The following is a 12,489-nucleotide window of genomic DNA, read 5'->3' as shown; positions in this document are numbered from 1 at the left end:
AGTATCATGAGTTCCCACTTTTCTGTACCAAGAAGTTTGTGAATCTCTGCCTTCTGCCTCCTTTGTGGATGTTTGCTGTTCAGTATCTGAGTGCTATGATGGTGAGAGCCTTTATAACCAGGAGGGAAACTGGTTGGAGGTAGGTGAAGGCAGTAGCAGGACGCTCCTATTTATTTACAGCTGTTAAGATTTTATTTAAATTGATTAAATATTTTCAAACCAAACACTTAAGCATGGAGAGTATAATTATTTTGAATGTATACATCTGCCTTTTCCTATCAACCACCAAATGTAGGAGGCCTGATGACCAATGAACACATAGAGCTTTTCACAGGAATTGTAAATTATCAGGCTTTTAGCTTGTGTCCTATTGGAATTGCAGTCAGACTGGTAAGACACAGGGCAGCCATGGGTAACATTTATTATCCCCTTCTTTCTACCTTGCTTCAAGCAGGCAATAGATTCAAGGAGCAGTTCATTCTTTCAAGTGGAATAAAGATAAAGCCATAATACAGCACAGTGCTTCTCCTTTGACCATGCATTAGCACAGGATTGCTCTTTTTACTGCCTAGGTTTCTGAATTCAAAGTAATTTTCTGTGGAAAATGGTAAGTAAGTAAGTTGATGGTTTTTTTGGTGGTTGGTTTTTTGGTTGTTGGTGTTTTGGTTTGTTTGTTTGTTTTTTTAAGTGCAACAGTCCTAGGGTTCTTTCCTAGGTCATGGATCCATGCTGGAAGGCAGCAATAACAATAGGGACAGCTCTGTCACCCCACAGTCATCCCCAGCTCTTTCTGTCATCCTGAGCAAGTTTTCCCAGGAGCTGTTTTGCCTCCTTTCCAGTTTCAGCAGCTGGACACTTCTCAGGACTCTTTTTCAATGAAAAAATGCACTTAAAATTAGTCCCTACCTGTTAATTAGCCCCACAGGGAAAGCAGTAGCTGCTTCTGAGAAACGTCCATTGTGAGTCTCCTGCCCCTTCAGTGGGTGCAAAGCTGCCATGTGGCACAAGCTCTGCCTTAACCCCAGTGACTACAGCAGCAGCACAGTCCCCACCTGAGATGAGATTGGACAGCTGGGCTTTCCCTGGAGACACTCTTAATTGAGCACACATCCCCCTTTTACCAAAGCGAAGGCTGTAATGACCTGCTGCCTTCAACTTTATTGAAATTTTCAGATGGGAACAGGCAAAGAATTACCATAAGCCAGGTACAGAAAGAAAACCATCAAGTGCAGAGGCACTAGGAATTAGACCTCTGTGAAAGTACACACATTCTCCTCTCTTCTGGCAACAAACAAACAGGAGCTTCAGCAAGCAAGGAGAGAAATGAGGCAAGAGCTGTTTGCCTGCAAGAGCTGCTTTTGCAGTCGTCACTGGTCACATTATGAAAGACTGAGGGCCCTTTAAATCAGGAGCAATGCTAGTTCTGATCCTCTGAGCACAGGCCCCCACCACTGCCTGCCAGCTAAGGCAGGATTTATTGTGGCAGGGCGAGCAGCAGCAGCATTTGAGATGGAATGTAGGGTTTGGGGTGGAGAATAGCAGACAGCAGAAGAAAAACCGTTATTGCTAACTGTAACCTCAGCAGCGGTTAGCTCCTGTTGCTCCTGCTCTTCTTCGAAGAGAAATGACAGGGTCTCCCTGCCATGCCAGGGCCCACCCTCCAGGATGTAGTTCCACAGGCTGAGGTCTCTCAAAGGTGCTTAGTTTAAGAGTCCTGGGATTCACACTGACACTCAACTATCTATGACTCCCAATCATCCTCATCCTCTTCACCCCCAGGCTGCTGGGGGGGTGGGAGAGGTGGTATTGAGTCTGACATACGAGCAAAGGCACCAGCAGGACTTCCAGGAGCATCGGGATTTCCGGAGGCTCCTGGCCCTTTCCCTGAAATACCTGTGAGGGATAGAAAAGCACCAGTGAGTGACACCTGAGGACTGGGGAACACGGGCTCAGCAAAGCGGGGGGGGGGGGGGGCGGGAAACACATCTCATACCACTGTTCCCAGAAGCCAGGTAGCCCAAGCAAGCAGAACGTCCAGCACTCCCACACACTTAAACCTCCCCATGGCCCTGCACAAGGGCTCATTTAACTAAAGCTGCACCTCAACAAGTCCCTGCCCTCCTCTGCCCCATGTCAGCTGCTGAGGGTGGACACTGCCACTAAATGCCCTGGGTACCTGCCAAGGCTCTGGAGCCACTTGCGTGCACCCATGGGCAAGGGACCCAGCTGCCCCAGCACTGAATCAAAAAAAGCTTTGTCCCTCCCTCATAGGCAGCTTGCAGAGTCCATCCTCTGCCTCCGACACAACCCCTTCCAGCTGGACTTGAGGTGGAGATCCCCCTGTTCACCCTCTGGAAAGACACTCCCAGCCATGCTGTGGCACACTCAATGGGGAAAGTGTCTCTGTTTCTAGGGCTTTCTCCCTGTTTCCTAGGGGGGAAGGAGCAGCCCACCCTGCAGGACAGTACCTTTGCGCCTCAGCACCAGCTTGTTGAAGAGGTCTGACATCAGATCTCCACCTTGTCCTGTAGCTCTCACTGAAACAGAGCAAAGCAAGTCAGACAAGAAGCAGCATCAGTCTGAACCAAGCACTACAGCAAAAGTATTCTCTTGGAGTACTGCCTTCAGACTAAAAGAAAAAAAACACCACATAATCTCTAATCCTGTGTCCCACCCTTAATCTCTCCCACTGCAGTCCAGTTTCAGGTCAGGAAAACACTAGGCACTGCAGGGTAACAGCAGCATCTTCTGCAGAAATCCAAGAGTGGAATTCCTTGAGGGGCAAGAGTGGCTGGGTATTTGCAGTCTCATTCTGCCAAACCAGCTCCATCAGTACCCTCCCCAGCTGCCCAAACCAGAGCTTGGCCCTGCCCCTCCTGACCCCATGCAGTACACATGAAACTTCTACACCTGCCCTGAGGCAGAGTGGGTCTCCATCAAGAACATGAATGCCCTTCCTGGCATATGGGGTTTAGCAAGTTCACAGAGCTTTGGCTGAATGGGAAACACTTGAAATCTACACCGGCCTGTGAGAAGAGACAACACCTTTCCTCTCTGTATGTTCAGCCTCTGCTCCTGGCTTGCACATTTCCTCCACCACCTACAGCTCCCCAGCCTGGAGCAGAGAGAAAGGAAGGTCTCAGCACCTTGTTCTTGCTCCTTCTGCTTCTTCTTCTCCAGCTTCCTCTCCTTGACGCTGCGGAGGTTGGCCTTCCCAATGCCACCGGCCTGGCGGATGGACTCCAGGAGACTGGCACGCCCAGTAGAGGGGTTCACCACCTCCTTCGGGGCTCCCTGGACCAAAGCTGCAAGGACAGGAAGGACAAGCAGCAGTGGTGGGTCAGTGCACCAGCTACAGGTTCCCCACAGAAAGGGCTGCTCCAATACACCACCAGCTTCTGCCTGGTGCCCAGCCAGCAGCAGCTCTGCCAAGGGGGAACTGAAGGTTTGCAGCTCCCAGGCAGCCAGGAGCAGCTTCATCTCCCACCACAGCTTCCCTCCTCTGCTGGAAGGCTGGGAAGCCACAGGGAACCAACTAAGGACATTGGTTGCACATTAGGAAAAGGTTATTCCCCCAGAGGGTGGTAGAGCACTGGAACAAGCTCCCCAGGGAGGTGTCATGGCCCCAAGTCTGACAGTGTTCAAGAAGAGACTGGACAAGCCCTCAGACACATGGTGTGAACTGTGGCATTGTCCTGTGCAGGGACAGGAGTTGGACTCGATAATACTTGTGGGTCCCTTCAGCTCAGCACATTCTATGATTCTAAAGACACGGGCTGAAGCCAAGGAGTCAGATTCTGCTGGGGAAACGGTGGAGATGCCCGGCCCTTACCTGCAGGCACTGCACTGCTGTTCTCCTCGCTCGCTGTCCGGGCTGGCTCAGAGGGGGCTGTGGGCTGGGGCAGGGGCGGTGGAGGAGGCACAGTAGTTGGCATCACAGGAGGTGGTGGGGGAGGCGGTGGTGGAGGAGGTGGCAATAGCACAGCATCTTGAAGGTCTGAAAGATGAAAAAAGTTGTATCCGAGGCATTCCAGAGGACAGCACACTGAAGGCTTCAGCTCAGAGCTTCACATGCCTCAGTGGCAGCCGCTCAGAGTCCTCAGCAGGCACCGTGCAGCATCTCTTAACAGCAGCAGGGCCAAGGCAGAGCTTGAGATACCCTACTCTGCCCCCTCAGCTCATCCCAGTGGGCCTGCCCAGCTTGCCCCAGGGCACTACACAGGTTACCAGCAGGCCAGTTCCTGCACACCACACTCCCCACTCCCCAGCCATGCAGGGGGTGAGGCAGCTGAGGGCCCCAAAGTCTGGCCAGCACTTGAGCAGGTTTCAGCTTTGACTCAGGCCCAAGCACAAGCCATAGATATCTCAAATATCCATCTTGAAATCTCTACCAAGGGATTTTCTGCCTTGTCTCCATCTCTAGCAATCCCTGCCTTCCACTTTCACAGCATCTTGGGATCAGGGATTAGATGTACCTGGTTGCAAAGGCTCCACCGATTCTGTGTTGAATGTGGGCAGCTCTGGAATAGCACTGCTAGGGGCGGATGGTGCGATGCCGGGGCCCAGGTCAGCACTGTACATGAGATCTGCAGCAATGCCGGGCAGGTCTGGCAGGTAGGATGGCACATCGATCTCGGGGACCTGGCCCAGATCTGGCACATAGAAGTAATTTTCAGCTACCTAAAAGAAATGCAAAACAGAAAAGATAAGGCAGTGACTACACACTTGCTTTCCCTTATAGCAAACAGGGGCACTGCAGGGAACAGCAGTCAGAGCTGGGCTTGTGTGCCTTAGTGCAGTGGCTGCTCATTAGCTACCCCTACAGCTCTGCGCTCCTGTCCTCTGGCAGCTCCTGGTGCTCAGAGGCCACCCCCTGCAGACCAGGCTGGGAAAAGGCAGTCTGCAGGAGGAGGGAGAGGTGCAGGGCTCTTCCCAGTTTCTTGCAAGTGGACTGTCTCCTCCTCTGAAGGTTTTATGCACTAACTTTTGCAGCCTACATAAGTCAGCCCCTTCTCCTCCAAAAGAGAATGGTGCCTGAACCACTGCTGAGATTAAGACACAGAGAAGCACGAACAAGTAGCTGCAGAGGTTTGCTTTTGTGTTTAACACAAAGGCAAAACTATGAAAGGTGTACTCAGAAAAGGGGGCCTTGTTTACTATACACACTGCCATCTCTCCCAGTTCAACACAATGAGCAAATGGCCCCCCATTTCCCCAGCCCCAAACCACATGCTCAACCACGCACCAGCAAAGCTCCAGGTAGAGCCATCTCCAGGTGTCAGGTACAAGGTCAGTCACATGTTGGGGCAGATGGATTGGTGCACTGCCTGCCCCATGTCCACATCAAGCACAAACCCTTTGCTCAGTCTGGCCTGTCTGTTTGCACCAGCAGGAATGATGGGGATTAGACCTCTTCCCAGGCACCTTCTAGCAGTGGCACCTCACCCTCAGACTTGTCATGAAGCTTAGCAGTTGGCACAACTGGGATGATCAAGCGATGGAGCCTTCAAACTCCGCTACAGCCCTGAGGTCTAGCACAGAGGTGTCAAACTCATTTTCATGTAGGAGTAGTTACATTTATACAGTCCTAAAATTACATTCAGCCCTTTGAAGGCAACCACTAGGCTGATGTGGCCGCTGGTGAAAATGAGTTTGACACCCCCACTCTAGCGCCAAGGTGAATTGATATCACATTTCTCACACCACTCAGCAGAGGCTTGAGCAGAGAGAAACACCTGCCAAGTTTGAGGGTTTTGTCTCACCCATCAAGCTCTCATCAGGGCTTCAAGCACAAAAACATGCAATGGACTTCTGAAAAGTGAGATACTCTGCAGTCCCATGAGGGGCTATTTTCCTACCTGCTCTGCACCCTACAGAAGCCCTCTTCTCTCAGAGAACTGAGTGCAATCCTCTGAAGGGGAAGCAGCTGCATCCCCACAGCAGCATCTCACCTGTCGGTCCAGCTGTCCCCTTTCCGTGATGGAGAGAGGAGCATCAAAGAGCTTCTCTTCTGTCTCTGTTTCCAGAGCCACATGGGTCTTGGTCACTGCTCCAGCCAGAGGATCCAGGAAAACATACTTCTTGTACCTAAGGGTAGAAGACAAATACCTCAGTGATGCTGCCTCAAGAGCCAAGGCCAGAAGAAACAGGGTACCCAAGAAGGCCTTGGAGGTGGAGACCTCCTGACTCACTGATGAAGGTGGAACATGTTGGGCCTTCCTGTTTCCTTCTTTTAGTCCCATTTTCCTGTCTCATCCCTCCAACACCAGGAGGCGACCAGCTCCTCACCCTACCATTGCAGCCTCCATATTCATTCTAAAGCAAAGCCCCACTGCACTGGCATCATTACCAAGCTCTCCCCTTCCTACCACCTGGCCTGAAACCATCCTGCAGCAGGACACTAGTCTCTCCTGGTGACTTGTCACTCAAGGTCCAGGGGGAAAGACAAAGAGGGGAAATAATCCATGGCTCAGAAGAAGAAAGAAGATGTCCAGCAGCTGAAAGCTCAGGAAGGGCTTAAAGAAGCTCTGCAATATGAGCAAAGCCCAATGGGAAAGGGAACTGCGGTGAGGGAGGCAGTGGAGACATTACAGCAGCAAGAGCAGTAAAGCATTGCTGTGAGGAATCATCAGGAGAAGGAGCAGTACCCAAGCTGGCACATGGGGCAGAGAAGGGCAAGAGTGACAGTAGCTCAAGGCTGGAGAGAAACGACAGGAAAAAAACTAAGTCTGGAAAGAGAAGTACAAAACGGGGTTGAAAACAGCTGAGCAGAAGATCAGGCGCAGGCAGAACAACTTCTTCCATCCAACAGAAAGAGTGGGGAAGGGTTGCTAGCTGGAAGCCAGCAAGGAGGCACCCAACCCTGTCCTATCTGGAGCCTGATACGTCAGACCCCCAGGAAAGCACGCAGTTACTGCTGCCCCCGGGGCAGGAGAAGCCCCTCTGAGGACAAGCAGGGGCAGGTGAGCAGCACAGCCCTGCTCCAGCTCTCACAGGTTCTCGGTGGTGTTGAAGAGCAGCAGGGAGCTGAGGGAGCTGATGTTCCTGGGGAGGCTGCCAAGGCCTTCTTCTGCATCATCCTCCTGGTGAATTTTGGTGCTCACACACACAGGGAAGTACTTGAGCTTCTCCTGCAAGAAGACAGATGACAGGTGGTAAGACACTACACCCACAGCTGCTGAGAGCTCTCCCCAGCCACCGCAACGCTGGATGCACTGCAAGGTCTGGGAACCTTGCTGCTTTCTTTCCACCTCCCTCTGAGCAAGGAAGCACATGGACAACATTGCAACCCCACACTCCGGACAAACTTCAGCAGTTCAGACTCACAGCACGTGGTTTTGGTGCCATGGATGGGTCATATTGAACAGGTGTTGCTGTGGCAAGGATCAACCAAAATAAAACCACTCAGGCTCTATAGCCAGAGGTAGGGATCAAGCACCGCAATCTAAAAGGCATTTGTTACGGTGTCTCCAAATACTAGACATTTTCATGCAAGCAGAGTCCCCCAAACGTCTCTATTACCTCTGCTATTCTGCCTTCTGTTGGTGTTTTAAGAGATGCGATCCCACTGGTGGGGTATGCAGGGAAGGCAAGGAAAAAGAGGTTAGGAGAAAACAGAGCGCCTGCGCCAGGCAAGAGATCGGGCAGAAGGGAGTGCGCGGAGTGGAACGTGTGCCAGATGGTTTTGCAAAGCCTGAGGGATTTGCAGGAGTTTTCAACTCTAATGAAGTGAAATCTCCTCTCTCTCAGTTCTAAAACTTCATGCATAATATATAGAGCTCCCTTTAGAAAAGGACTTATTACATCTGAACTGCTTAACTTTTATAGAACAGAGGAATTGCCATCCCAGATCAGACCAGTGTTCCAGCTAGCGTGACAGTGCCCACTGCCAGATGCTCAGAGGGATGAAGCTCAGTGCCTGCAGCAAGCTTGGCTGTCAAGGGATGAAAAGCTTCAGTTCCTGAACCCAGAGACAGCCTGGGATGGACAAATCTCCACTCCAGACCCCTCCCCATACCTTTCTTCAGCCCCTTCACGTCTCCTGTTCTTCCTTCACAAACGAGGACAAGCAGCCTGGCAGCTCCAAAGTGGTAAGTGGCGGCAACACAAGAAACCAGAGCACTAACCAGGACAGTTTGTCATGTTAAATAACCGGCCACGCTCTTGTGGTTTGCTTCTGTGACCAGAAGATGATCCTGTCCACAGCTTCCTACTGCCTCTCTACTTCCAGCATCCCTGCTCCATCCCATTCTCTGAGCCCTCTTTCTCTCTCTGTACCTGTATGGGGGGCATGGAAACCACTGTTGTATCAGTTCTAAGACCACATCTCAGTGACATAAGCAGTTTCTGTGATCGAAATTTCAGGCTTGAATTCGGTAGCCAGAAATCCTGGGAAATGGCTTAGTCACAGCTCAGTTAATCCACTGAGAGTTTGTATGATGATCTGAGTCTATAAAATGCTACAAGAAAAGACATGGGAGGTTTTGATTTCATTTTTTTCCCCCCAAATAACTCGTTCCAAGTTGTGAAAAGTACACTGAAATAAACATCTTGAATTTTTACAGAAGCAAGTAGGCAAAAATACATAAATTGTTATTTAGAGACTGTGGAAGCAGATTCAAAAATAAAGGTTCTTTTGATCATTAATATTCATTTCCCAATGTTTAATTTTTTAAGCATGAGGGAGTACTGACGTTTGTGCTAGAACTGTTCACACACACTTAGCCCTCAAGTCATATATATATTTTTTTAATTCTCTCTTTGTAGATTTCAATTAGCACTGGAAGACTCTGCGTCACTTTAAGGGTGTAGTGAGAAACCAACCATTACATACATTTACTTATCAGTCTCATCTAAGGCAGTTACAAAAGCACTGAGCATGAGTATGTGAGGCTCTACATAATCCTTTTAATTTAAATGCCACCAAAGTGCTAGTCTTACTTAAGTACCCAGATCTGTTTGGAAATTTAGAACAGCTACATACCATCAATAATATCCTGCAACTGTGAATTCCACAAGTTAACATGCCATTTAATAATTAGTTTTCTTATAGGGACATTAAGGCCTTAAGCCAAAGGTTCAGCAACCTCAATTTATTGAAGTCATGGGGGGTACTTGAATGCTCAAACATCCCAACCTGGGGTTTGGCACCTAGCAGGATCACACCCCTAAGGATGCTGCATTTCTGGGCATTTCTCTTTCTAAGAGCCTACAGTTAAAAATACATAGTCACTTTGGTTCTTAAGTTTAATTAAGCACACAGTGTTGCAAAGGGAATTGGCATGATACACCAGAAACCCCATTTTCTCCATGCCAATGGAGTGCTGAGGCTACCTCAAAAAACACTTGAAGATGAGCAAGTGCCAAAAACTTTGTTTAACCTCCCCATGCCCAGGGTGGGCTCCGAGAAAGGCAGAATTCACAAGGACATGCCAAGTTACTGACATTTTTGAAGCCTATCAAGCTTACTCCAGCAGTGGACTGTAACTTTTGCTTGGACGTCTTCCCAAGCCCATCTTCCCAGGCAGATCATGTCTCCCATCCTATTTTCCAGCCTCCTGAGGAGCACTTGCAGCACCCAGACACTGCTCCCACCACAAGGGCAGTGCCCAGTGCCTGAGAAGCCCCCAGGGCTGCAGCCAGCTCACTGCTGAACCCCATCTAGCTGCTACCACAGCAACGTGCAAAGCAAGTGGCTTCCCAGGCTTATCACAGAGACCTTGTTTCTGGCACTCCTATCCATCCGTGCTTACCTTACCAACCTAAACAGTGTCCTCTCAACAGCTGAGCTTTCACTTGCTTCAGGTATGGAGAGGGAAAGGAGAATTTCCCAGGAGGGAAGCTTTTTAAAATAAACTTCAGAATCTCGCACATTTCCAACTCATCTGCTTTCCCCCAGAGCACAAAACCTAAACACCGAGCACAGGCTGCCACCACTTACCCTCAAACTGACACAAGCAGAGCTTGCTTTCCTGGTGGGCAGTGTGTGTGTGCATGCACGAGTGAAGTTAGCAAAGGCCACTGCGACCGCTCGCAGCAAAGAGGCTCTCATTAGAAGTGAAAACAGGCAGCGAGCCTCTGCTGAAAGCCCTGAATAATTGAGGAGGGCACAAATGCAAACATCAGACTTCCCTCTGTCACATCTCATTACTGCAAGGCGTGTCAGGGTCTGTGCTCAGCTATGGCCAAGAAGGTTCTGTCCCCCTGGAACATGGTCATATCTCGGCCACAGCGAGTCCCGCTCTGCATGGCAGCTGCTCCTGGCGCAGGCCCCTCCATCGTCCATCGGCTGGCAGCCACTTGCCAGCACAGTCGCATCCCCATGGCCCCCAGAAGAGCTGCAGGAGCCAGGGCATGCGTGAGCTTGGCAGGGGTAACAAGACTGACACATGAAGTAGGGTGGGCAACGCCAGAGAAAGACCAACAACCCCAAGGGAGGATCAAAAGATGGGTCACAGGAGGTAAAGAACAAATGCAAACATCCCTCGGGGCCTGCAACAAAATCCCTGTGATGGCAGCAGCCTTGGCACGAAGAGCAGAACATGGCAATGGTACTGAGACTACTTGGGACAGAGAAGAGGTTGCACTGCGGGCAGATGGCCAGGGCAGCAGGGAAGGACATGTAGAGCCTGCTGGAGCCAGCGGGCCAGTCGGATGGACACATTGTTGGCTCTTTGCAGGACACCACTATTTTACCTCTTCTCAATCTCCTCCCTGTGTGAGAGGGCACCAGCCATTCAGGGTGGGAGAGCAACTCCCCTGCCCACTCACCACCTACCTCTGCTCCCAAAACACACCCTCACAGGCTGGGGCCACCAGCCAGACACCATGGCCATCATTGACCTCACCTGGCCAGCCAGCAGCAGGTCCTACATGGCTCTGCCCTGAGCTACTACCAAGGCTCAAAAAAAGCACAAACCCTTCTCGAGCTTGCCAGTTGCCCCTTTGGCCAGCAACCCCGCTTCCCTGGCCTGGCTGAAATATTCATAGCTACCTCACTGTGTGAGGTCTTAACTCCATTAAAACTCAGGAAAGTTTAGCGTGATAAATTATTCAGTGCCAGCTTTATTTTTGGGCCAAGGCATGCAAGGATGAGGAATGAAGTCTCTTTAGGGGTGGAGAGCAGGGAAGTTGTCAGGTTCATCCTTAACCCACTAGGAAAAGCACATCTGCTACTCCTGGCACAGCATACACACAGCAACTTTTAAACCTTAAACACAGCAACTCTTCCTCCTCTCCTCCCAACCCAGGGGTGTTGACTGAAATTGTTGGTGACTCCTTTGGTAGCATTTCCTGCCAAACCCACCACTTCTCAGACCTCCCTAAGAAACTCCTCTCTGCCACTCAATCCACAGGCTAAAAGGGAACTCAATACTTCAGGATGTCCTTCAACACCACCAGCTGCAGGCATCTGTGCTATGGGCACAGTTGGAAGTCCCAGCTGTGCAGGATACTGATAGATTCAGCCTCTCTCTAAGGAGCTTGCAACCTACAATAGCTCACAAGGCAAAGGAAAAACAAAGCACACACCAAAAAAAAAAATGTAAGGAAGCAAAATTATTTCTCCCTTCCCCTCAAAACTTAGCTGGGAATGAGGGAGGGACAATACCCAAGTGCAATGCCTTCCTGGGACAGAAAAATGCTCTAATGACTTCTTTTTCTCCTGACACATTCACAAGCACTTTTACTTTTCCATTCTCACCACTGCCTACATTAGAGCCTTCAGAAACTATTTTTCAAACCACTATGATCCCGTTCCCAGCTGTCTTGCTGTGCACAGCCAAAGCCTTAAGCCCGGCTTGCAGCACCCACCCACACCGCTGCAGGAAGCAGTGGCGTATCAGGACATGGAACCGCTGGGGAGAGTAGGCAGCTGAGCCACCCAGGGCACCCAACCACCATGCCAAAGTCTGGTACTGATACTGCCCCCTCAAACGGGCAGCTCCGCAAGCTTCCCAGCCTGATCTCACATGCCCCACCAACAGGCCAAGCTGGAAAGATGCTCTGCTCCCTGCCTATATACTTAAGCCCTCGTCTTCCTCATCAAAGAGACTAACAACCTCACAGCTTTTCTTGGCTTGTTCATCTCAAGGTGTGTTCTCCTCCTCCTTACCTGCAGAGCTTTCTCATCCAGCACTCGGTGTTTGCTTTGAATCTTGTGTCTTGGCCATTTCTGTTTAGCTGGGTCTTCCGCACCAGCAAAAATTGAACTGTACTCCTGCAGTCGTTCAGGGGCTGGATACTTGGCACTGGAAAATACCTGTGGAGAGACAGGGAGGGACTGAAAAAAACCAAGTAAGTAATCCTACACTACAGAAACACATGGAGTGGAGTATACACGCAATCTGTGTTGCTGTGGGGAATGGACAGCTTGGAGTCAACAGGTTCCTCAGGGCTACCTGCACAGATTCAGTCACACATGGGCTGTCACTTCAGAAAGTAAAAGTGCCAGAACTTCTCTCTGTATATAAGTATGAGGATATTATAGGC

General features: G+C 50.3%; 1 protein-coding gene across 4 annotated transcripts in view; it reads right to left on the bottom strand.

Moving 5' to 3' along the window:
* Window positions 1-407: 407 nt before the first annotated feature.
* The window catches only part of WASHC1 (WASH complex subunit 1), a gene marked incomplete at its 5' end in the record, with an annotated part of 47,571 nt that continues 35,489 nt past the window's right edge, over window positions 408-12,489 (bottom strand). For all 4 annotated transcript variants that reach the window (XM_080349219.1, XM_080349221.1, XM_080349220.1 and 1 more), the window contains 8 exons: window positions 408-1,893; window positions 2,469-2,537; window positions 3,147-3,305; window positions 3,833-3,997; window positions 4,476-4,680; window positions 5,952-6,087; window positions 6,994-7,130; window positions 12,113-12,259. In XM_080349219.1, coding sequence (XP_080205345.1) covers window positions 1,742-1,893; window positions 2,469-2,537; window positions 3,147-3,305; window positions 3,833-3,997; window positions 4,476-4,680; window positions 5,952-6,087; window positions 6,994-7,130; window positions 12,113-12,259 — 1,170 coding nt within the window. In that variant the 3' untranslated portion in view covers window positions 408-1,741. The remainder of the gene's footprint in view (window positions 1,894-2,468; window positions 2,538-3,146; window positions 3,306-3,832; window positions 3,998-4,475; window positions 4,681-5,951; window positions 6,088-6,993; window positions 7,131-12,112; window positions 12,260-12,489) is intronic.

This window comes from Nesoenas mayeri (assembly GCF_963082525.1).
Source record: "Nesoenas mayeri genome assembly, chromosome: 1".
Classification (NCBI taxonomy): Eukaryota; Metazoa; Chordata; class Aves; order Columbiformes; family Columbidae; genus Nesoenas; species Nesoenas mayeri.
This window is presented reverse-complemented; position numbering and strand designations above follow the sequence as displayed.